Below are 25586 nucleotides of genomic sequence, written 5' to 3'. Positions count from 1 at the left end.
ATATCTTTGACGCAATCTGTACTACCCCTAGCAACCGTTACACCATATCAATGATAAAAATGACGGGCTTACTGGTATAATAAACTATACAGAATATCTCTCGAAACTTCTCAAACCGATATAGATTGCCCAGCTGAAACTGAATTGAGAGACCTGGTTTTTATCGTTCAAGTTGCTCTCAACAGCTTGACATTTTCTTTCGGATAAGAGGTTCTGCGGTTTCATGCAGTGACCGATATTAGTGGTTCTCGATCTTCCTGCTATCTTAGAGGGAGCATGTCATGAGTATCGTACCAGTAGAGCACTAGCCTGAATAAAATGATTAGTATGAATCTTCTGTACTGCCGAGGGTACGCATCTGTCATAATCAGACCCCCCTACGATAACTTCAGAAATGAGTCGTGATATAACCGTCATATTCAGGCTACAGCCATAATAATGTACCTAACGGACAGGTAACATAAAAAGGAAAACGTATAAACCATATGCCCATGTCCATTCATGTAACGTATACTCATGCCACCCAACACCACTATCATGCTTACCCCCATATGAACACTCATAAGTGTATCTAGTAGCAAAAGCCACCAGTAGCTCGCACGTCACCCATCAATACCATCAATACCCCTTCTCCCCGGGAAGCCTCACATCCTCCCAACCGCGTCCATCCCCAATACCAGGCAAACTCTCCTCCCTCCGAATACCCTTCCACTCAGTAACATTCATCCACCCAATCCGCTGGAAACCGCCGAAGCCACCAATCCAATAAACCTGACTGACAACCATGCGGACCCAGTGGCTCCTGTGCGGGGAGCCCGGTCGCTCCGGCAGCCACACCCGTGCATCGGGGTGAGCTTTCAGATAGCAAGACCGGAGAGCCGCCTCCGTGTCCTCCGGAACAGGGGACGGGAAGGACTCGACGTACCCGAAGAGAGTAACACGGGGGAGACCGGCAGGGCTGAGCGGGAAGCCGGGCCAGAGCGGCTCGGTCTCGTTCAAATGGTCCCACCAGTCGAGGGTGATGCTCATGTTAGAGCCTGCAGCAGTGTTGCGGAAGGTAGTTTCGACTTCAAGGGCGAGGAAGGTCGGGTCGCCGTTGCCGCCGTGGCCGCTTGGAGGGGGAAGGGCCTCGTCGCAGTCTGAGATATATTCTTTCTGGCTGATGGACAGGCCGGCCACGGCGGCTGGGACGTGGACATCCTTGGGTGTGTGTGAGAAGATGGTGGAGGCTACACCGGTGGTTGAGAGAGCGAGCAGTCGGCGGGCCATGAGGGTGGAGGTGAACCATGATGGTGCAGCTTCTGCCTCTGGGTCTTTCTCAAAGATGTCGACATTGTCCTCAGAGATCGAGGGAAGGTTGTAGGTGTCGCCTAGGACTGTCTGGTCGGGGGAGACATTTTCGGCAGCTGAGAGGGGGACCGCTACAGCCTGGACGAAGAGCAGAGCTAGTGCGGAGACGAAGGCGAGACCTCGGTCAAGACCCTTCATGGTGAGTCTTCGCTTTGAATGTAAAAGGACAAGCCTGTAGAGTAGATATTTCAAGCAGGAATGGAGCTGTAGGAAAGGGATATGTTAAGGAGGAAGCTACGCCAAGAATCCTCCCCTCACATGAGACTCCGGATGGTCTGATGATGAAGGTGACTGTGAGGGGAACTGCAACAACGCTGAATCTGATCTTATCTGATCACGCTAGGACGCATATAGCTAAGCGTACTGTGCACCTGACTAGCGCAACATCCGACTCCATCCGGGGGTTCCGGCACACTCCGACATTGATGCCTGCCTCAGGCTGCCATGGATGACAATGACTCACCGGTTGTTTGCAGCGCCACTCGATCATCACCGAAACACAGAGAACTGGAATAGCTCTTTCAGTGACTCATGACCTCTTATCACGAGACCATGTCAGACAATAGCCTAGCGTGAGAACACTAGAGGCTACTACCAGTTGGTTCCATGGCTTGCTTGTCTCCTTGCATAAGGCCTTACGATCGGATTAGGACGATGGTGGCCTCAGGCAAAGAAGGCATCAAGATCAAAGCCCTTGACCAACGAGTCTCACACTCACACAATGGATGGAAAGAACTCTTTCAAAGAATAGGATATGCATTGTAGAACACTGAATCCGCCGCTACACCGTCGACCGAGATGACAAAAAAACCAAGAGAACAAAGCACAAAAAGAATACAACCTGCCATTGCCGCACACTCCAGTTCATGATAGTAGTAGTAGTAATAGTAATAAATATCCACGATATGGAACAAAATAAATGATAAAAGATAGTGATAAAACCTCTCCGTCATAGATCATACACAAGTGGACTGCGGGTTACAGGGCCACTGCACCAGACAGAGGTGGGCGCAGACTCCGTCGCAGAATTCCAACCAAATCCAACCAACACCAGGGTATATACAAGACGAGAAATGTTTCCCGACAAAAGAAGATATGAGATAAAGTTCACACAAAACTTTTCCCACCGGATATCTGCGTTTCCGCCCTCTGTGGGCGTTGAGGCTAAATCAAGATCACTCGGTCGACGAGTTCAAGGATCGATAAGGATATTATGCAATAAACAATAACTTTTCCTTTCTACAGAAAAAAGAAAAGAAAAGAACAGAACAGAAGGCGAACCTGTCCACTGCATAAAAAAATTCCGTCCAGCGAACGAATCTAACCCAGATAGTCCGCGCGCACGCTTGGATTCAGTGCAATCTTTCTCGCTTCACTGCCACAGCACGCACGCTTCATGCCTGCCGGTCCAGAAAGTGGAACGTTGTAATTAAGAGCGTGCAGTTGGGCAGCTGTGAGAGATTGAGTGCGGCTAGGCCGAGCGTTCAGGAACAGATCAGTCATGTTTCCATCAGGCAACACAGTGCCCTCAGTGATGGTATTGGAGTGCATCAAGTGACGGACGTGGTTCTGCAACGCGAAATCATCAGATCCGGCGCGACCGCGTTTCCGACACTGACGCTGGTTTCCACTCTGCTGATTCGTTTGAGTGGCACGAGGAGCGGAACCAGACAACGCACAAAGGCTCTGGGCAGCCTCATGAGCGGATGTCATATCGACTGGAATTCCCAATGAGTATTTAGACAGCTCCGAAACATGTCCAGTAGATCCAGTAATGCTTTCGGGGGACTTATAAATGTCATTGTAGGAACTCTCATCGATAGGGGATGCAATAGCCACGGCCTTCCGGTTCTCCTTCATCGAATTGTTGGTACATCTAAGGGTAGCCTGAATGGCCAGTCGAGGCAAAACCGGACCAGATGTAGTCGACGACATAGAAGAGGACCGAGACGAGTTGGCAGACAGAGTCGAGACATCCGAAACCATCGAATCCGGCGAAGACGCAGAGGAGGTCGAGCGAGCCAGAGAAGACCGGCGTACCATAGTCGGGTAGCCATCAAGCGAGCCAGTCTTCGGGCAAAACGGAAGTGACGGGCGCTGGTCGAGAGTCGACCGCGCCATGCACATGTTTTGCGCCTGGGACATGGCAGCGCAGAAATAGCGCCGGTGAGATGAGAAAGAGCCAGCACTCGCAGCAGGAGTGGAGGCCATGCTCGACTGGGGCGTCAGCTGCGGGGTAGGCAGCGTAGGAAGCCGTGGCAACGACGGAAGGGATGCATTGAAGCTGTCAGCCCGAGAGGCTTGCTCGAGAGTTGTAGGAGTCCGCTTAAGAATAGACGCCTCCGATGGGAGGGTGGAGGGTTCGCTCGCGAAAGTAGGGAGGAAAGAGCCTCTCATGGAGGTGCCACGAGGAGACGGAGAGCCTACCATCCATCCGGAATCGGAACCCTCCATGCTTGTGGGAGTCATCGGCTCAAAATCAAGTTCTTCCAACTCAGGAGTAAGTCTTGGAATGACTGTCTGCCAAGTCTGGCCTTCGCCAGACATGCCACCAGCACCAGGAGTATACTTCAACACAATATCCGTCCACCGCTGGAAAGTGGCTTCGGGAATGTGAAGTTTCCAATCCACTGCTTGCAGGAACATCAACTCGTTCTGGTTGATCTCTAATGTATTTAGACCAGAGATTTTGCTCCAAGCGCGGGCGGAATAGTTTCGGTCCTGAAGGTATTTGGAGGCAAGAATCAGGGCGGCAAGGAACATGCGTCGACCACACTGCATAGCCCGACAGACGGGCTTACTCCGAGTCTGGTCATGGGCCAGGTCATGACTGGGCACGTGGGGCTTGATCTTAATCAGATAGTACAACGCCACTTGCAACGTGCTATAACTGGTCCGGGACCGGCGGAGCGTCTCCTGGATGAAGGTGCGAAGAGGCAAAACACCTTTGCAGCCTGTGGTTGCATCACTTCGGAGCGCTACTGCGGACAAGGGCCAGATGGTCTCGACGATCTGCGACGCGGTGTCTTCATAATAAATCTTCAGCTATGGGATCATCCCCGATAATATCCGACTGCACTTACCGACGAGGTTATCGACGAAGTTCACTTTCCGCTCCGACTGACGCAGCAGGCAGGGCGGAGGCCGCGCGCAGGACACGCCGTTGGACTGGATACCGCTGTTTGTACGCCGCGGATGTTTACGCAATTCCGGAGGAACAGCCACATCCGTAGCCTTCATAGCGTTGCCCCTCAAGGGCGCACGCGAAGGGCCCAGTCCCCTTCCTGCTGTTTGGTACTCACCGTCATTTTCCCAGATGACATCAACCGGGTTCGTCGAGGCGGAAGAGATGGATCCGTGGGAGGACACCCCATCGAGAGAGAACACCGACGACGAAGAGGAAGATGCGGAGGAGGAAATCGACGATGCGTAAGGGTGCGCATACGACGCTCTGTATGAAACACTAGGGTTTGGATCTTTCAAACCCAAAACGTCAATCCCTGTCATATTCCGGGGAGCTATCCAGATGAATGACCTGATTTACTTCAAGTAGCAAGTAACTCAAATGACCAATCAGGTGGACGGCAAACTTGTGTGGAGTAAATCCGACGCAAGACCAAGATACGGCAAGGTGCGCTCGTTCAAAAACCGTGAGAAAATCAAATATACCGTTGTGCAATAACCGTTAACGAGACGCTGTAAGACAAGAACCGTCTTTTATTCACAGGCGACGGCAGGCCTTCGAGAAACAATTCGCCAGGGTGTATGGGTATCAAAAAAAAAAAGGGTGGGTAGATCGGAGGTTATAAGGTCATTCAACTATAGTTGGATGTCAAGGTTTAAGGTCGGATAGAGGGTGAGGACGTATATCGGGGTTAAAGGTAGGACGTATGAGGTGTAGAGGATCGAAAGGAGGCGCAAATAAATAAGATTGTACCGATCACCGGTTGTAGATTCCAGTGCAGATCAACCGAAGTAACGTACGACAAAAGACACGTAGAAAGCGTATCGGGTCCACGCGACTTCCAAGACGACAGGTGCTGTATGAGTCAAATCGATCTAGATGAGAGTAACAGACTTGTCGGACTTTCGGAGATCAAAGGCGGAGGATTCTGCAACACTGGTGACCGGAACAAAGTATTTCGAAACAACAAGGTACATCTTGATACTGTGGGGAGTATGAAGTTATAAAGAAGAGCCGCTACGACGGCAGACTGTTAGCAAGCAGGCAGATCCACTTCTGTAGACTGATGCTTGTCCAGGCAGTCAGCTGTCTGTCAAGAGGCTCTTAAAGAGGCGATCGACTGTAGTCTGATGGCGAACAAGTACAGTCAGCAACTATGGAAGTCCCCAGTTTTTCATATGCTTATGACTCTTCAAGTGTCAGGGAACCGCAGGTGCGCTGCCTATTCTTCGGAGGGCGGAGCGGTAGACTAGGGAAATGACTAACTGGGGGGGCGACCCAGTCAGAAATCAGGAAGTGGAAGGGAAGAACAGGCAAAGGGGATGGCGAAATTTCAAGATTAGGAGGAAATTTGACCAGTGGCACCAGGGAGAGGGAATGATATGAAAGGAACGTGACTAACAGAAGATTCTCTGGAGAGAATGGGGGTTACTCACCTGTGGCAAGAGTGGCGGAAACTGAGGAACAGGGCGGACCGCAGGGACCACGTTTTTCTGCCAAAAAGAACAAGCTTGAGAAAAATAGAAATCAACTGATGGAGCGGAGAGGAAAATGACAAAAAGAAAAAGAAAAACAAGAATCGATTAATAGTCACAAAAATAAATCATATGGGATGAGAGAGAAAGGGGGGAGAGATGACTCTTCAGAAAAGAAAAAAAAAAAAAAAAAAAAAAGAGGTCGTCTGTCCCTTCTTCAGAAAGGATGACTGGTTAGAGGGAAAAGGAAGAGTAGGAAGAGGGAGAGAGGAAGAGACGGAGAGAGTCAGTTCAATCAGCCTTGTTGGCGGTAGTGTTCTGAGTCGTACAGTTACGGCGACGGCAGGCGGTACTTAGAGGTTCAGGGCGCAGGGACGATGATCGGGAACGGATGATACAGTATGACTCTTTCACGTCCACCCGAGATAGGGATTTCTGGGCCCGAATTGGGCATTTCATTGCAAAGATCCGCTTTTTTTCTTTTTTTACTTTCTTATTACATTTTTCTTTCTCATCAAGACAAATCATCATCTTTGGCTTGATCATCTGGTTCTTTCGATATTTGATTGTAATTGTAATCATGCCCCGTCGACATTATTCATCGAATCGATCACCTCCGGTTTTGATGTTACTCGGTCACCATGCAATACGGTCACTTTCTGCAGTAGTGTCAAGCACTTAAGGGCCGCTCTCGCTCAATTCCATGCATCATGATATTACTCTTAATAATAACCTAGATTTTTTTTTTATATCTCGAGACCCCCAGGATCATATCATGGGAAAAGAATACATGGACGATAATGTTGTAATTAAATCGATCCCGATCGGTATTATCGTAGTGGATACCTGATCCTATCTCTCCACGAAAAAAGAGCTCTCCATATATCGATAGTATGGAGATAGAGTATCGGACTTGTACCCTCATATCAAATCCGAATGACTCGACCGGCACTCCATCGCGATATCGGCAGTATGAAGAACCTTAGTAAGTACAGCTGTCAACCATGCTGTCGAACATGATAGTTGCAGACCGTACTAATAATACATCCATGCATTCCCGTGGGTAATATTACGTCTAATAACAATAGAGTTATAATCAGGGTGCAAATCAACAATGGACAACCTGATATCCACGACGTAATAACTATTCGACATGAATCAGGATGAGATCCTTCCACCAGTGCAACAGACTGCAACAATGTTCCCAGCCGCCAAAGAAGTATGGTTCGGAGCCAGTGCACACACAATGTTTCTTCTGCCGCGCTCGTCCACGGCCCAAAAGGGTGGTGGTCAGCCAACCACCGCTTCTGGATTTGGCCATTTGCCAGCCGCGCCACCGGAGGATTAGAAGTTTTTTTTTTTTTTTACACTTTACTAAGTTCGGTACAGCCTAAACAGCAAGGCAGTGTTAAGGCCGTGGCTGTTCAGCTTTTCACCAAATTTAGGTCCCAAGCAAAAGATATTGGATTTTCGACCATCATGACAGGTCCTGGCGCCTAGTTACCGCCTATTTTCATCTACCGACTAACCTTCATTATCTATCGTATACTACTAGACTACGTACTAGTTATACAATTCAATAGAAATGCAGATACTTAGGCAACTAAGGTAATCACCGGAGGCGGTAGCGCAAAAAGAACCACTCAGCCAACTGTCCCTGTGGAACCGACCATTCCCGAAACGGCGGTAGTTCCCAGGCGCCAGGCAACAGGTTACAGGTTACAGGTTACAGAAGATGAATGAAAGGGTTAACCTCCCTAAATGTGTTCTCGGCACATGGCAACTCTCGATCATAAGGTACATATCCATGTCTTCGGTGCATCTTCTCTGAACACAAGGTCACCTGTAACCTTACCCTATTAACTTTGGCATCGGCTAATCGTATAGTTAATTTATGAAAGTCCAGCCGACAAAAAAAAAAATTTCTTTCTTCCCCCTCCCCTTTTTACCTCAGTGAATGATCTAGAGTACTGAAGTTTAGGTAGAATCGACTCGGACTAGGCAGCTTACGGAGTTCTTGCCGAGGAGGGTGTACCATGTATTGTACCTGGCCAACGTCAGTCCAGATCTCCTGATGTCCCAAGAGTAATGCAATAATCATCCCTTCACGTAAATTGCTTTTCTAAACCACCACTCTCTCCTTCCAACTAACTTCCACAAATCTAATAATATTATCACACAAAACTATGGCTGTGTCAACGCTATCCCCTTTCCCCTATACACACCCCTCCATACGTAACTATCGATCCGAAATATCTAAATATACCCCAGGCACCATCCAAGCCTCGATGCAGATACTCTGTACATACATACATATACAGGGAGTATAACAGAACATAACAGAACATAAAAAGTCTAATAATAGTTTAGCTTCAAACACCCAAAAAGGAAGGTTCACAAGAAAAAAGAGAAAAGGCTGAGTAACCACTTACGTCGTGCACTACCTAATCCATGACACCACATACCCACTTCCAACAGTAAATCGAGTCATGGTCTAGTCCACTTCGGGTAGAAGTTTTGTGTCCGAAGAAAAAGGAGGGGTGTGGATGTCTTCCCGCCAATGAGAGTGTTGTTGCCAGGGGGGGGTGTGTTTAGGGTGGGGAAGTGAGAATTGGATAGCCCCGCATCTTTTGGTCATGAATTGCTGGTGTATGGAGGGATGACTTTTGGAACGTTGGTGGTATGGTCGATGGCTGGTTGAGGTTGGGATGATAATTGTATGTAATAGTTAGCTGTGCTTATTCTTTGTTAAGTTGTTGTATTGTACTGTACCTAGGCAAGTAGGGCTACGATCTCAGTAGGTAAGTAGTATATGTATACACACTCTCATACATTTCTACCATATCAACTCCACCATATTCAGAAGAGCCATCTATCTCTCCAACAAGCAATATCAAAAACAAAGAACCACAGTAGTACGCAGTAAGAAAATAAAAAAAAATCCACTACGCGATCAACACGCGTCAAACAGAAGTACTCCGTACTAGTGCAACAAGCTAGATCACACCCTCCCCCAACCTTAGTCGAACCCTAGAACTCAAAACGAAATCATCCACGGCCAACCGGAACCGATGCAAATCCCATCCCAAAGAAAAATCTCATGCCATCATTTGCGGGGGTCGGAATCATAGTTCCATGGCAAAAGCTGGGAGAAGAAAAGTACTGATTCCTGTGCTCTTGTCCGGCCAACAAAAAACTCTTCCGTGTCTAGAACCGATGGTGTAAGCTTGACACTCGCCCTTTTGGGCAACTTGCAGAAGGATGATGTATGCTAATGCATGCATGCTGCTTGATGGATTCACTAAGATATGATGTCGGGTTGGCGTCGTTTTGCCTTTGGTGATTGATAGTGGATGGTGTTGTTTTATGGAGCTATGGGATATATAATCTAGGGCATTATTCGGTTAGGATGCATGTACATGGTCATGTCAACTTATTGCAGAAAATGTACATCTACCACTGTATATCTCCATTTATCCAGCATGGGTTTGATCGTCATAGGATATGTCTACGCTACAAAGTCGTCTACGATTGTTCCAAACTTGCTCAGTAAATGTAAGCACACCGTCAAGAAGTTCCTGTGACCTCCGGTAAGACAGATTCTATGCTAACCACACCGAACAAAATCCGCAAATCCCATATTATATAGATACGCATAAGAAAACAGCATAGATATGACCAAAGCACCTGCCCCACATATAAGTGAGATATGCTATCTCACATATACCTCTCTTCCTCTACTTACTATATATCTCCATTTGGTCAGCTTACGTTGACTCTCCCCTCCCCCAAGGTTATCGCATGACTTCTGAACCAGTTTTTTCACTGTCTACTCCTGTAATCATCTATTCATGGCTCTATGTAATCGACTTGGCTTCGCGGTACAAATACAGGAATTCTATTATATCTATTATCTATCTATCAGGATATATATATATACTTGGCAATGTAGTGAAATGACTACAGATATAAGATAATTACAAACTACATCACTACTGTAGATGTCTCTAAATCCTACCAGTATTATCAAGGAAGACCTAGCGCAGATTAATATGTACTTAGCGTCCTATCGAGTTGTATAAGAATGGATGGAAAGCCTAGCGATGTGGTGACTGACATGTGTATCTGACCATGAAGCAACCTTTACCAACTCTAGGTAACTAGCTGTTATTATCATAGAAAGATTAAATCGCGATTTAGCCGAATTACAGCATGGTGGAGTTGGGGATGCTGTTTGGCTGGTTGTGTCCTCTTTATGGAACAGCTGGTGGTTTCGTATGTGGTCATTTTTATAAAGTTTGATAATTGGCTTACCTGAGTTTCCTAGGATACATATTATAAGTGTACTAGGGTTTTTGTATAGAATATTATTAAATAAAAGAATCTACGCTTCACCTTGAAAGCGGTGCAGCCAATAGTTCATTGGAAAGGAACAAGACGTCAACAGACTATACTAGAACGGCCTATCGAACCTTCAGGGCAGAAGACTTAGCATTGATCATCAGAGATAGTTTTTGCAACCAGTGTGCCTAGGGAGGGAGGGGAGGGGGGTTGTCTCTCATGATATGCGGTTCAAGTTGGTCTGGAGACTTTGCATCCCTGGACTTGATATGGGTGATCTGGATTCGTTTGTCAGTGCAGAAATCGAGCAGGATGAATCATCAGACTACTAGCGCTATTGATTGAATCTGGCAATTCACACTAATCTGCTTTCAGTCTTCTTCAACATCAACGTCTCGGGTGGGGGGCGGTTTCAATTAATTTGGCTCTGTCAAAGAAGAGTAACTCGAGACGGTTTCATATTGAGGTTAATATCAAGATAATTCTCAAGCAGGGGGGGGGGCAGTATGTGGTAACTGTATACCACAGTAAGAATGGCCAAGATATTACCCCAGCGATATCTAAGCAAAGGGCATTTGCTACATGGACTAGAAGGCCAAGAGCGCTGATTGAAGCTCTCCTTGCAAGCTTTTTCAGTGTGTCCACCATTTGACACTTTATTGTTCCGTAGTATTATGGCCATTATTACGGTCATTATGTTTGTTGTTTTCTTCTTTCCACCCCTACAGGATTAGTGCTGGGATTCCTACGTGCCTGACAAGGAATCCCACGCCATGACTTCGCACAAGAGCGAGGAGCCTTGTTCGATAAGGACTGACCGGGCTAGAAATGTGACAGAAGTGATTCGACAATAGCATCAGAACATATCTCAGAATCTTGGTCTCCCACCCTCCGTCTCTGACGCTTCAGTAATCTTCTCAGAGTCATAGACCACTCGATTCTGGACGTTTACTTTGCCCAATTTCATGACAATCCCTACTGTCTCTTTCCATATGTCTCGTACTGTTATTAAATAGCCTGAAGTTCTCGCATATCCAGTAGGCCTCCAGGATCAGGGATAGGACTGATCGATTAGACAATGTCTTATTAGACTGGCGAAATGCACTAGTGGACTTGGGCCAATGGCTAGAAGCCGTTCTCTGTTTCGCTCAATGCAAGACAGTACGCGAGAAAGGGATTTTGACTCAACGAAGCAAATCTCCGTAACGCTGCAAGGTGCAGAGAAGTGAATTTTCCTGATAAAGAAGCCGCACCATTTTCAACCAGGAACCTCACCGTAGAAGCCCGATCCATCGATGCGGCGAATAATTGGCACACCCACCGCAATCGTTAATTCCATTGGCGCTATCGTACACGGCCTCATCTATGGTGTGTCCTACCCTACACCCCGTTTTACTTCGAAGCCTAAGTGTGGCTAAGCGTCTAAGCATGAGTGTTGAAATGAACACTCCGAGGAGACACAAGCACACGTAGGGCTGTGGAAACTTACGATGATTGTGATGGTCGGTGCACGATCCTGTTTTAGACAGAGGCAACGAATAGATGGTCGAGACGACCATTTCGGCGCATCCGCGGGCGGCTTCGAAGCGGATACATGCTGCGGGGGTTGCTCACTCCTGTTACCACGATGTCCTTGCCTTTGAGGCTGAGGAGCTCGGGGTTCGAAGACATCAGTGGACTATGTCCAGAAGATATCCCACCGAACGACTCAGGAGACGTTCCAGTAGAACAGTACAAAGAAACAGACTCCAGGATAGTATCCAGCAGCAAAGGGCCATCAGGCCAATCGATAAACTTCTCCCTGACCTTTTTGATTGGATGGAGTTGTCGGTGTCGTAACAAGAGATTTAATATATACCCCCTTACCAAGCCAGGACTGCAACCGGACTTGTCGAGAGAGCATTGTCGATATCCAGGATCGGGACAGTTACAGTTGGCGGAAGAGTTCATGTGCAAGATATCTTCACGTTGACACGGGGATACTTGGACGAGCACGGACTTGTATATACGGGGACGAGGGAATCGCCGACGGTTGTGTTCACCACCTGAATCCCGCGACTACCGTTGACACCATTCTGCGAGGGGAAAGTAGGCGCATACGCCGCTGTTACCGCTGGGATAGGCGACGATCAGTCGTGAACGGATTTGGGTAAAGTCACAGTCCGTGTAGAAGTAGTTGACGTATGGAGGGTCGCTCAAGGCGAATGTGGACGGAGGTTCAAGACATGCCAACGAGTGCAAAACAGTGTCTAAGAAAGGAAGACTGCGACCTGTTAGCTTGGATCAAATCAAGATTCTTTTAACCTGTTATAGCCTCGACAGTGAGGCAGCATCCGTGCCGAATACACCGAATAGAACCTACAGGAGCCCATATTATACAGAAACACGTAGTAAAATGTCGTTGAGCCAAATTAAAAAGCTGTACATAACCAAATCGCCTGCCACACGTATGAAAGGGTAGCATACCTGCACCATCCTTGCACATATCTCACTTCCTCTGCTCACTATGTAGTTTCAAGCAGTTGAGACCTTAGCCTAGGTTTTCACTCTCTAGATCATCGCGTAACCGTTTAACCAATGTCTTCGCCGTCTGCTCCTATGGTGGTCCCGTTTATAGCCCCGTGTCAGCTCCACGTCGTGAAATTGACCCAGCAGGCCTGTTTTGTGTATACGCTCGGCAACGTAGCGGATTGCCTGCGGGTGCGATATAATAGTATTGTAGTCTGCGGCTTTGCCACGTAGCCTCTGAATCCCAGCGATATCGTTGAGGAAGGTCTCGCGTAGATCGATATACAGCGGACACTGCAGGAAGACATGCCTCAAGGTCTGTGAGCTCTCCTCGCAGGAATATCGGTCTGACTCAGCCGCTTTGATCTGGAACGAAACGTGACGTGGCTCTATCTGATGCGTGCGCATCTGAATGAAAATTGCCGTGTGCGGCTTGGAAAGGCCCTTCCAGAGATCTGTGAGTTCTGGATATGCTTGTTGCTTGGAGCACTGACCAGGCTGTGGGAAGGCAGGGCAACCACTAAGGTGCCCAAGAAAACCGAGTCCGACAAAGTGATTTCATAGTGTGCCCGATCGAGACGAGACAAGTGCGTAGTGTTGGATACAAGGATATAGTTACCGTGCAAGCTGGGATTTAATTGACTTTCAGAACGTGGGGGTGAATATCTATGGAGGTGAGAAATATGGGAAAAGTGGGTTGCGGGGAACAAAGTTTGATATACAATTCGATTATCAATCTATGGCGGGCAGCTCCGACAATTGCCCGAAGTTTATACACTGGATTCATAGCGGTGTGTTCTGTAATACGGTATTGTTTATTGTTAATTTAATGTTGAATTATGTACTTGAACCTGAATATTATAATCCAGCCTCATCTGGTAAGCCTATTTGTTAGGCATTCGTTGTGTCCACCATACGGCCCACCTGCCGTGGGCATACCTGCACAGCAGGAATCTCGTCCAAATGGCGAGAGCCGGGTACGATGGGGTATACTTTGTATACTTTGTACAGGAGTTCCTCCCATGGGTATCTGTATGTAGTTTTGTCCATCCGAAGTCACTGTAGACTTCCGTCCTGCCTATGTATATGCTCGGTGTATCAAAGGACTTTTGCACGTCGTAATCTCATAACTCGTCATTCGTGGAGAAAGACAACTCAGTAGCTGAGAGTCGGGTGAAGGAGACGGGCAAAGATGGAGGGTTCAAGGGTTAGCTGATAATGAGAAAAAAAGATTCTTTAGGGTGTCATCCCGGGCTATCTGTTGACGTTTTCGATGGGAGGCTCTTCTGCTGATGTAGGGAGGTGAAGTCCACCGGACTAAGTTCTCGATCGGGGTACGGATGATTCGTGTGGGTTTCGCCGCTCCATGAATGGGACACTTCTGAGTGGCCGGTTTCCTGGTCTCGGGAGAGCCCGGAATGCTCGAACATGGCGATCGAAACGTCGTCCGTGTCCATCCAGGGGTGAGAGCGGTGGCGTGCGGCTGGCATTGCATGGGTGAGATCGGATGTAACCCGGCTTGCGTCGACGAAATCGGGGAAATCCGACGTGGGGCGGGTGACCGACTCGGTCTTCCAGACATGACTGTGGACGAGATGCACCAGCTTGCCCAAGACGGCGAATTCCAATTTCAACTTGATGCTATAAACCACGCCTTTGATCATCGTCTCCATGATGTACATGTCCTTATACTCCACCACCAGCAGGCCGATGTCCATCAGGATACTGACCAGGTTGATGGCGACCAGCTGGTACATGATTTTGCGTTTGCCTCTGTCGGGGTCCAGGCGGAGCATACGTATTGTTTCCCAGATGTACAGACCGGAGATAATAAATTCCTGGATACAAAAACCGGTCATCTGGATCTTCTCCATGATGTTGTATCCGTTGATGTAGGCGGCCCGGCCACCGGCCAGGTTAGATCCATAGGTTAAAACAGTGGTGGGAATGTGCAAGATAATGGCATCCACGATGATCATGGCAAGCACGCGGCGGAGGATGCGTGCATTGCCCAGAACCAGATGGAGTCGCGAATAGAGAACCAAGGACTGGCCCGTGACCATCGCCCACCAGCCGATGGTGATGAAAGTGACGGAGAGCCATGTTTGGTCGGTCAAGTTGAAAAACTTCAGCAGGAAGCCAACCTGGTAGGGAACGAGACCGACTGAGGATGCGATGAACAAACTCCAGAAGTAAAGGCCGTGGTACTGACTGAAGGTGACGAAGACGAGGATAATGAGTTCGATAGCATTGTACCAGGTTACGGCGGCAAGGGTCGCAATGGCAATCTTGAAACCAATGTCGTTGCCCGTATAACCCCCCGTGATACCATTCCCGGGCGAAACACCATGCCCAGAGACCATGTCGAGTTAGAGACTCGTCCCTTTAAGCGTGCGGATAGATACGAGGCATGATTTGGCGTTTGTGGGGGACAACCAGAACGGAAACCACATCCACCACAGAAAACAGGCCCAATAAGCCTTCGCAAGAGGTGGAGTATATGTTCGACAGAAGATAAATGGGGTAAAAAGTGGGAAGTCAGCAAGGAGAGAAGAAGAGGAAAGAGAAGAGGTGAGCAGATGAGACAAGATTAACTGGTCTCGTCAGGTGAGAGGCTGTGACCTATTTTCTGGGGCGGATTTTCTGGGGAGTGGAGATGAAGAACTATAATAATCATCGGTAGGGACATCCAAGGGGAAAAAAAAAAATAAGAAAAAGAAAAAAAAAGAAAATAGGGAAATAGGGAAATAAGAAAAATAAAAAATAAAAATAAAAATCCAATTTCTAAGCCTCCGATCGATTCTCCGCGGATGATGGATCAATGCACAGGCCCTACTCAAATTCAAGATCCATGCAGGAGTGAACAATCAAAAGGACTCCATCTGGATCAGTAAAGCACCGGAAATGGGTCCCAAGAAAAAGGAGATGGGGTCCTTTGTTACCCGATGACTGATCCAAATTGACAGAGAAATTAAATTGTCCGATCGATGGAAAAAGAAAGGGACCGAAAGAGACAGGCTGGGGACGCGAGACGGTCTTCCACAGATCCCACCGGGTTCCTCCACTGGGAGCTGCAGTCCCAATGATATCACAAACGAATTGATCTCATTTTGATCATATCCTCATGATGACAACAAGGCATCGACTGCTGAAGCGAAGTCTCTTTCCCAGATGGCTGCATATCAGATCCAGCCCGTGTCCCTTCTCGTGATTTGTTTGCCAGATATCTTTTCGTAGGAGCGGTGGGATTCGGACAGCTTCCGTTTCCCCCAATCAATTTAAAATTTGCATGTCGACTGAGAGAGGTACAGACTCCAGAGCCAGAGCTACCCTCGCGCCTGTCAGGTGTCAGTGGCTCCACTTGCTCACGGGCAATCAAAAATGTGCATCGTTCCGTTTAGTTACTCCTAGTACTTTGGTTCCCGTCCGGCGTCCACTCCTATTTTTCCCTCTTTCGCTATCACGTATCACGGGATCTTCCCAAATGAGTCAATTTGGCCTTAAACCCTAAGCTGGACGTGGATCTCTCCACGTAAAACGAGAACAAGAACAAGACCGAAAAGCATCATTACCGCCATTCAATCCCGGTTTATTTTCTCATAATTTTAAATAGTTTTACTGGCTTACCAGGATCGGTTTCTCCCTTAATCCCGCATCGCAACACCCAGCAGACCGGTTCTCCCCCTTCAACAAGGCAACCTATGACACACAGCTCAACCCATTGACCCATTCGTGGGGCCAGAACTGAAGTAAAGTCCAGCAAGTACATACTCCGGATGTTATCTCTGATCCCACTGGAAGCTGAGCACAAACCCCATCCATGATCCCACACGCACGAAAATCCCCGTGCGAAAAAGAAAAAGCAATGACTTCATCTGACCCGTGGAACCTCCACTTAGGTACCAGCTCTCCGACCAAGACGGCTAAAACGGCTCCGACGGAGACGCACACTCCAATTAACCGTTTTATTCATTGTTCGCCTTAACTTAAGGCTCCCTCACTAAGACTAACTATAAACTTGGGTCGACCCGGAGGCCCAAACTATTGAACACCGCTTTCCTTTGTCCTCCCGCCGTTACGCTCACTAAACCCCAGCGCGGTCCGCGGTTAAGGGGCAGGGTGCGGTTGTTGTTAAAAGATTTGGGGGGATAGTTTTGAAGTTGGTCGTTAGATTGGTTTAATTTGGTTTGGTTATCCGGGGACTTTTTCCCCAGGGCTTTTCGTTTTTACCTCGTATTTCTCAACCGGGATCCAATCGTAGTCTCGACCTTCAACCCTCGTTGGCACTTGACAGGGTCATCCACGGTGGACAATTCATCCACCCGGCCTTAAAAGTAACTTTTGTGTGCGTGTGTCCTTTTCCAACCGGCTATTTTCGTCCCTGGAGACTGAATTTTGACCGGTTACCGGATTTGGATCTCTACCCAGTATCGTAGAACGCGTTAATCGTTGCGTTGCCAACGCGGCCCATGGAAATTGAATGGATAAGGCTTCCCTAACCACTTAGCCACCCGCGCGGCGGCGGTTGGCGATGTCTATATTCACATAGGTTGCTCTAGGAATGTCTCGGAAGTTGTTTCTTTGCCTTTTTTTTTTTTTTTGTTCTTAGCCTTCAGTTGCCGTCCCGCGTACTTACTTCTCCTTTTGTTCGTAGACCGAGTCGATAATTACGATCCCAAGAAATTCAAAGAGAATGGAGCATGACTAACCCAATCGCGTAACCTACCCGGAATGAGTACACGGAAAACCATTGATTGAAAACCCCCAGCATTCCGACTCAACTCCACCATGAACTCACTCAAACTACTCCGTATAGAACAAACAATAGACATACCCCATGACAAAACATAAGCCCACCCCAATAAACAAGAAACAAAATATCTGCAAATAAGCAACAATCCATACATTCTCATCTACATAACATCCATGCATTGCTTACCTATAGAATAAGTTCCCAACGCCAATTAGCGGTTAGTATTAGATAGAATACTACATACATCCAACACCAACATACAATACATTGGATATCTCATAACTCGATCCCTACAGATACAAAGACCCGATCAAAGAGACTACTACGTACGTACCTTAATCTTTAATATCTAGCCGTGTACCTAGTACCTACTATTTAGTATCTACAGTACCTATCTATCTACTAGTAAAATCTACGGAGTATCTATCTATCTATCATATTTACTCCTCAAAGTTAAATAAATGATCTTATGCACCTATCCACCTCAAAAAGGATCTAATTCATCTCCCTAGCTACGGAGTACACCTAAGACAATCATCACAGTGACAATATAAGCCCCCACCCGAACGGACAGATCCAAAGACCCTAGCACAAATCCACAGAAACCACCTGCATCCAACATATCCAAACAAAACACCTCAGCTCAGCTCAGCTCGTAAAGCCACCATAATACGGAGTACAATAATCTATTCAATAAGCGAGTAATACGGTATGTACTTATACCTACCCCCTGACCACGATTGATGGCGATACGATGAGGGTCGAAATATATAAATAGATCTTACTACTTTGTCGGATCGGCCCTTTGGTTGTTGATCGATGGAGCTGGGAGCTTGGGGAGGGGCACGTGCTGGGTTGATGTAAGGGGTAACTTTGATCTGGGTTTCTTTATTTTTATTTTTATTTTTCTTTTTTTACCCTTCTTTTTATCTCTTTGTGTTTTCTTTGATTTTTTTTCGGGTTGGACTTTCTTTGTTGGAGTTATTTCTCGATTTTCTGTTTTGATGGGGTGGATGGATTTAGATGGGATTTTGGTTTGTTTGTTTGGATTAGGAGTGGCTTGGGATAGTAGGGTTAGGTAATTGGTAGTGGTTAGTTATTCGTACTCCGTACTCCGTACACAGTGTTGGTTCTTGCACGGATTGATTCCATTTTTTGTTACCTAGAAACACAGAAGCCCCCGCATATGCTTATACTATACTACCTATATTGTAACAAAACCAAAGTAACGCTAAGCGACATACAAGAGTATGCCAGGGATGCCTCAGAACGCCAATCAATCATTATTGCCGATCTCAAATGCACGACGACCCTCCACAAGCCCATCACTCACTTTGGTCACGGCCGCCCACACCGGCACAAACTGAATGGCCTCGTCCAACGCCGGAATAACTCCCGGCTGGTTATGATCGCTCCACAGACAGACGACATTGCCTTTCAGAGCTCCCTCGTCCCAGTCCACATCCACCGTCCATTGGTTCTCCCAGCTGCGACTCCAGAGTCGGATCTCGTTGACGCCGGCCGCGTCATACGGGAAGCGCGGGTCATATGCAGACCCGGCAACGTGGAAGTTCTTCACTGGTGTGTCGAAGACGATCCTGCATGCACGCGTGTTCATTCCAGATACCTCGAACCGAGCTTGCGGCTTATCGGTGGACTTGGAGATATTGAAAGACACCCAGTCTTTCATCGGGTGGTCGCCCTCCACTGGCTGCGGAGCAATCCCTTCCCAGGAGCAGGACAGCAGGTTCCTTCTCTTAGTGTGCCAGTCACAGGTAATGTCTTGGCCGGCGGCGCTGGGCAGCTCCTGGGATACATCTTTAACAAACGGAGAAAGTCCAGCGAAGGTGGCGCTGTTGACGCCAGTATCGAGGTCTACCTCTTGTACAAAGTAAAGTTTCAACCGGCTGGAATCTGAGAAGGGGAAAGCCACGAGATTGTAGACCAGGGTACCCAGGAAGACCGCTAGCAGGAACAAGGGGATGTGGTAGGTATACCGGTGGATGAAAGGTAGAAGCGGCGTGAGCATAATCGTCGTGAATATGGCGATGGCGATGTAGGCAAAAAGCGGATAACCCCCGTCCTGCCCTGTCTGACTGATGGCACTGATCGTCAGGAGCGCAAGGGGCCCGACCATGATAAGGGTAATCGGAGCAGTGAGAAGAAGCTGCAAGACCCACGTCCATTTGGGCAATGCAGAACTCCATGCTTGTTCGCGGCCATAGACGTTGGGATCGACCACCTCCTCTTCTGCCACCGCATGATTATCTCCACCCACTCGCACGTAATTTGCGAACGTAGTCCGCTGCCCACTGCCCAGCAGGGACGTTGACTCTGTTGGCTCTTCTTCCGCCTCCTCTCCGTCGTCCTCGCCGGAAGTCGTACCCCGACGGCTACCATGGCCACTGATCCGTCCTGAAGCTGGCCTGAGCTGGCTCGCATACTCCGTTTTGGACGGCAGGGCAAAGAGCTCCAAGTAGGAGATCCATGTGGCTAAGAAAATACCGGCATGGAAAAAGAAGATGAAATACCCACCGGCCAGACCCCTTTGGCTGGCATACACAGTAGCAATCACCGCAGAAACCCAGGAGAGAACATACATCCATGTCAGGGTGTAAATACGATGGAAGGCCGACGGGCGAGCAAAGTCGGCCACACGAGAAACGAACCAGGCCAAGAAAACCCATGCAGCCACCATCATACTCCAGACTGCATAAGCACTACTATGAATGATGTACGGGTTGACCTTGGTAACCAAATACGCCAGGCCCACAGCGACGACGGTCGGGATTCCAAAGAGAAACGGAAAGCGGAAGAAGCCCCGAAAGCCCTGTAGAGGGACCACATCGAAACGGTCTTCGGACTTTGCTGATGACCTGAACAGATACATCTTGTCCGCTTTCGTAAGGGCGATGCTCGTAAAGAGCAACGTAAGGGGCCCGACGATAAGCAATGTCACCAGCAGTGCGAACAGCGTGTGGAGCTGGAAGAGCACAAAGGTGCTTCCGAAAAGGTCAAACCAGACAGCCTTGGAGCCAGATCCGCTGGGAACGCCGCCATCGGTGTTCGGCGCACCGTCGAAACGATTGCTCGTGTCGGATACAAGTCCCTCAGTCGTGGCCACAGCCGCCGACAGCATATGCCAGACTGAGTCTCTGCTTGTATGCCGAGTATCATCCTGATTTGTATGATACCTCGCTCTGGGCTCCATGAAGGCAACATCTAGGCCACGCAAACCCAAGTTCCCTTGAAAGACCACATAATCTGTCTGACTAGCAATCAATCCGATATCGAACCCATTGGCACTGAGCACTGATCCGAAAGGATGCGGTGACCGCATATACGGGGCCGTGACCTCGAAATCGGAGCTCCGGAACAGAGTCGCCCGTCCACCAGCTCCCGCGCCCTCCAGATTAAGGAAAGTATGAGGCAACTTCGAGATCGGATGTTGACTATAGACGCGCGCGCCATTCAGGAAATCTTCCTCGCCATTGTTAAACAGCACCACGAGACCTCGCCGCGGAGCATGTCCCGGCGTAGTGAAGTACTTGACGAGCTGAAGACAAGTCACAACGCCGACGCCATCATCGGTAGCCCCGAAACCGGTCGAGACACTATCATAGTGCGAGTTTACAAGCACGCCTCCCCAGCTTGTCGGTACCCCGTTGGGTGCTTCCCACCAGTGTTCTGCGTCATCTTCCGACCCACGGATGTAAACGATGACATTGGTCCCTTCGAAATAGACGCCGAGATCTGCATCCTTCAGGGTGCCCCCATAAGTGGTCAGGTTTGAGTACACGTCATCGAAGACAAAGACATCCGGCTTTTTCTCGTCAACAGATCGGTACTCCTGCTCCGAAGGCGTGGCGTCCAGGATCTCGTTGATCCGTCTCAGTAGCCAAGAGTGGATGACATCATTCCGGCGCGAATTGTATGGATGAAAGCCGTTTGTTAGGACTTGAAGATCAGCCCAAGCTTCCGAGATGTTCAGACCTCTAGGTGGGGAGCTAGGAGCGGAAGGTACAACATGGTGCACGAGCAGCAATGGGATCAGCAGCGCCAGATACACGATCGCAGTGATAACAGTAACAGGCCAGCGAGTGAATGCCAACGGGTTGGCCCGCGGCAATCGGAGGGAAGCCATTAGATGTCGACCTCTTTTCAAAGGGTCCAGCCCAGGAGCGAGTGACGACTAAGACGCGAGCTTCCAAACACTTGCGATGTGGAGAGAGAATTGGAGATCGCGCATCAGGGCGGAAGGAGAAGTGGGGGGAACTTTAACGGAATGACATTTAATGCGCGGACACCAAACACTTTCCAATGATGTCAGCCGACCCCAAGTAGGATTCCCAAACAGGTTAGCCTTTGTCTGTCTAAGTATAGATCGCAGACTAGGACCTATCACATATTAGTACGGAGCACTGCCTTCAGCTCAATCCTAATCTCTTACAACAATGGGCGATTTATGAGGAACCGACTGGTACTCGGATTTTAAAGAAATCAGATTTACGTCTCGTGCTAGAGGTATCCGTACTCGCCAATCCTTCAAGGAAATCAAATACATGACTTAAACTAGAGTGTTCTAATGTCTAACTAGAAATACAAATTTATTTTGGAATGCTCCAACGCCATTGATGCAATATGTAGCTACAAATAGATCCGAGTCCTGGACGCAATACGCCGTACTTGGATAAAATCTATACATCCCCAGCAGCAACCGTAGGAAGATGTATATATCTTGTTGCTGGTGTCCCGTTTCCTCCACCAGGCCGGATATGGGAGCGTAGCTACGTGGCAGCTTCATTCCAATGCGACCGCATATATGCCTAGTCCCGGACAGATAAACACAACCTAGAAAATGGGCCCTGTACCGCTACCAATGCATGTCCCATATGATCAACCGTGACAGCCACTTCGTAAACGCAATGCTCGCACCGTGACCAGATTCGTCTGAGAGAACAACGCGGGATGAATAAAAACGCTGAGGCCAAATCAAAGAAAGAAGAACGAGATACGCTCAAAGGTATAAGGCAGGGGTATCAACCTTGAGGATGTCCAATGTCAATATAGTCGTCATCGTCGTCGTTAATTGCTGTCGCATGCATCAGGCCAGTCACTTGGCCCTCGTCCTCGTCCAGTTCTTCGTCATCGTCATACATGGTAGCCTCGTTCATTTCCGGAGCCGGGGGGACGGTTCGGTTCAGGTGGTCGCGGAGTTGCTTGACGCCGTCACCACTGAATACACAGAACACTTGTCGCTGCTGGTGCGTGAATTCCGGAGGCGCCTCGCGACAGAATTTGGTGAGCTCGTCCCGCAGGAATTCCTGCACTCCGGTCAGACTGAGGTGGGTGAGTCGAGGACAATTGTTGAGTAGAGCGTGGATTCCCTGTATCACATGTGAGACACTCCATTCTTGGCAAGGAGCATTGACCGATCGATAGACTTACAGGCATGGTCAAATTAACACAATAGCTTAAATGAACTCTCTCCAGGCTACTGATGGATGAATGGGGTGAGGCCTTCGGCCGTGCTAGTGCCGAGATACTGCGGTCGGTGATCAAGGTGCACTTGACCAGACCGATCCGCCGCAGTTTCGGCAACGTTGCTAACTCCTGAACACTCCGGTCCGTCAGGCGAACGCAACAAGCCAAGTCAATGTATCTGATCCGATTGCAGGACTTCACAAGCTGGATCACAGCTGCATCGGTGATATTCGAACAGTGGCCCAGATGAACGTAATGCAAGTTCTTTCCCAACTTGCATATAGCCCACACCGCACGGTCGGTGATAAATCTACATTTGGCAAGCACAAGATTCCGTAGGCGAGGGGCCGAGCTAACTATGCGCTCTACAGCGTCGTCTCTGATGTTCTCACACGCCGTCAGATCAAGTATACGGAGACTGTCCATAGAGAGTTGCTTTGGGAGTTCCAGGAATGCTAGATCGTCTATCTCTGTGCAATGCGCGAGCCGCAGTTCGCGGAGGTTGGGAAGGGTAGCCATGAGGGAAGTTACGGAACGATTGGTGACAGACTTGCAGTCGTGCAGGTCGATCTCAAGGATAGCCGGGCAGTTGCGAGCAAACGACGTAATCGCTCTGTCCGTAACTTGTATGACACCATTAAGTTTCAACTAATCCGTACATTAACATTGGTAACACAATGATTCAAGACGGCACTCACTCTTTTAATGTGTCGACAGTTCTCCGATACGACGATTAACGAGTCATCTGTCACTTTGATACAGTTGGTGATGTTGAGCCCCTGGAGCCGAGGACAGTTCCTGGCCACCGTGTATAAAGTGTGATCCGTAAGAGAGCGCAGATCCGAGACATCTAGGGCTTGCAAATGTCGATTGCCTTCTACTAGATCCGATACTCCCTTGTCTGTAAGTTTCGAGCAATTGGTCAATGTCAACCGCTCGATCCGGTTACATTGTGCGAAGGGGACAACAGTGCCGTCGCTGACCTCCTCCATCAAGGCAGAAAGATTCAACCTCTTGATCAGGTCGGAGTACGAGAAGAAACTGTCTTCTTTCCCAACTGTTGTCGTAATGCTCTTCATATTGACCCAGTTGCTGCAAGACGGTCGGTGCCATAGTATTCCAACAGAATTAGCAGCCCATCCTCGACACACCAGCATGCAGCTCAACATGTCGGCCGGCGAGCTGAGCTTTGCAAATATGGCGATCAGGATTTCCGGGGGAAGACGTCCGATCGGCGGAAGCACATAATGCTCATTTTGGGAGTGCACGTCACGGGAGGTTGCGATACCACCAACAGACGATTGCGAATCATTTGCCTGGACTGTGAAGAAATCGGTGTCGTCATCAACGTTCCGGTCCGGGGATGACGAGGATGACGACTCGGAAGGAGCTTCGCTCGAGAACCGAGCGGGTTGCCGTGAGCGGGGCATCAGGACCACCGAGGGATGCGAATCCAGCGTGTTTCAGATAGGTCGGAACGATCGGTTTGTGGGATATCTCACAAACTGATGGAAACGTGCGGCATGGACTGCGTCTCTATACGACCATGGAGGCGAAGAAGGGCCTAGCAAGAGTCGGCGCAACTCTTGTTCAAGATCGCTCCTATGGCTGCTGAATCGGAAAAGTGAACAGGAGATGAGACGAGTTTCTTTTGACTTGATCTGGCTCTAAAAGCTGTGTCGAAAGCCGTACAGTCGAACGGGGGAACGAAGGCGCTTAAGAAGGGACAACGCGCGTCGGAAGTGCCTGTAGCCGTTGCAGACTAGTGAAGGCAAGGGAGGGGTGAATAGAGGAAAGGCGAGGGCGGCGGAGAGATGCGAGGGAGGTGCAAATGTTCCTGGTGACGGATAGGTAAGTGACCACGGCTGGGAGACGCACTCCAAGCTATGATCGAAAGCGGTTTGGCTAGGGGACTCGTGGGGCGAAGATTATATAGCCAGACAATCGGGCGGCTGTGAAGAAAGGGAAGGCGGCGGCTGCGATTCAGCGGAAGGGAGGGGAAGTAAGCGAATCCGTTGCTGTTTGCGGTTCCGTGGGGTGTGTGGACTGTTTGATTATTTGTCAAAATGCCAGTCCTGACAGACGACACTGGGAAACGAAGAATGAGAATAAAATACGGACGAGTCAGATGTCAGCAATGAGAGGGATACCAAGTGGGTGATTTGGGGGGGGGGAGGATCTTCGCTTGATTTGAGGGCAAAGTTGGAAGAAAAGACTCCCAAATCGGTCGGGCAATGTTCGTCTCGTGCCCCGATTGGTTACCGCTAACGCCGTCTGGACTTGATCTTACTAACCTAGTCTTAGGCAATTACCTTAGATAGTGAGTAGTTACTTATGTAGACCCTGCCTGACATTTACGGATCCTTAATCAAGGCAGACATACATATTTTAACTAGTACTACTACTACTACTACTACTACTACTACTACTACTACTACTACTACTACTACTACTACTACTACTACTACTACTACTACTACTACTACTACTA

At 48.6% G+C, this 25586-nt stretch overlaps 7 protein-coding genes across 7 annotated transcripts; 1 reads left to right on the top strand and 6 right to left on the bottom strand.

The window, feature by feature from the left end:
* Positions 1-399: 399 nt before the first annotated feature.
* BDV27DRAFT_136182 (uncharacterized protein) lies at positions 400-1932 on the bottom strand. Its single transcript, XM_032068707.1, has one exon. The coding sequence runs from the start codon at positions 1486-1488 to the stop codon at positions 619-621; it is 870 nt and encodes a 289-aa protein (XP_031922493.1). The 5' UTR covers positions 1489-1932; the 3' UTR covers positions 400-618.
* A 738-nt stretch (positions 1933-2670) lies between these two features.
* BDV27DRAFT_149609 (putative G1/S-specific cyclin Pcl5) lies at positions 2671-4857 on the bottom strand (the record flags this gene model as incomplete). The annotated part of the gene is made up of 2 exons (XM_032071085.1): positions 2671-4376; positions 4434-4857. 2 exons carry the CDS (start codon positions 4855-4857, stop codon positions 2671-2673), a joined length of 2130 nt encoding a protein of 709 aa, XP_031922492.1.
* Positions 4858-6195: 1338 nt separating this feature from the next.
* On the top strand, positions 6196-7323 carry BDV27DRAFT_136179 (uncharacterized protein). The gene has a single exon (XM_032068706.1). The coding sequence runs from the start codon at positions 6401-6403 to the stop codon at positions 6689-6691; it is 291 nt and encodes a 96-aa protein (XP_031922491.1). The 5' UTR covers positions 6196-6400; the 3' UTR covers positions 6692-7323.
* A 4121-nt stretch (positions 7324-11444) lies between these two features.
* Positions 11445-12351, bottom strand: BDV27DRAFT_136176 (uncharacterized protein). The gene has a single exon (XM_032068705.1). The coding sequence runs from the start codon at positions 12298-12300 to the stop codon at positions 11872-11874; it is 429 nt and encodes a 142-aa protein (XP_031922490.1). The 5' UTR covers positions 12301-12351; the 3' UTR covers positions 11445-11871.
* Positions 12352-13642: 1291 nt separating this feature from the next.
* On the bottom strand, positions 13643-15634 carry BDV27DRAFT_136174 (uncharacterized protein). Its single transcript, XM_032068704.1, has one exon. The coding sequence runs from the start codon at positions 15219-15221 to the stop codon at positions 14103-14105; it is 1119 nt and encodes a 372-aa protein (XP_031922489.1). The 5' UTR covers positions 15222-15634; the 3' UTR covers positions 13643-14102.
* Positions 15635-17476: 1842 nt separating this feature from the next.
* On the bottom strand, positions 17477-17797 carry BDV27DRAFT_136171 (uncharacterized protein). The gene has a single exon (XM_032068703.1). The coding sequence runs from the start codon at positions 17769-17771 to the stop codon at positions 17526-17528; it is 246 nt and encodes an 81-aa protein (XP_031922488.1). The 5' UTR covers positions 17772-17797; the 3' UTR covers positions 17477-17525.
* Positions 17798-18887: 1090 nt separating this feature from the next.
* Positions 18888-24525, bottom strand: BDV27DRAFT_149607 (uncharacterized protein; the record flags this gene model as incomplete). Its single annotated transcript, XM_032071084.1, has 5 exons — positions 18888-18939; positions 18976-21766; positions 22656-22998; positions 23060-23743; positions 23794-24525. The coding sequence occupies 5 exons, from the start codon at positions 24523-24525 to the stop codon at positions 18888-18890; spliced, it is 4602 nt and encodes a 1533-aa protein (XP_031922487.1).
* Positions 24526-25586: the final 1061 nt, after the last annotated feature.

Source organism: Aspergillus caelatus (genome assembly GCF_009193585.1).
Source record: "Aspergillus caelatus strain CBS 763.97 unplaced genomic scaffold BDV27scaffold_265, whole genome shotgun sequence".
In the NCBI taxonomy this organism is placed as follows: domain Eukaryota; kingdom Fungi; phylum Ascomycota; class Eurotiomycetes; order Eurotiales; family Aspergillaceae; genus Aspergillus; species Aspergillus caelatus.
Note: the sequence above shows the minus strand (reverse complement) of the source record. Positions and strands in the feature narration are given on the sequence as shown.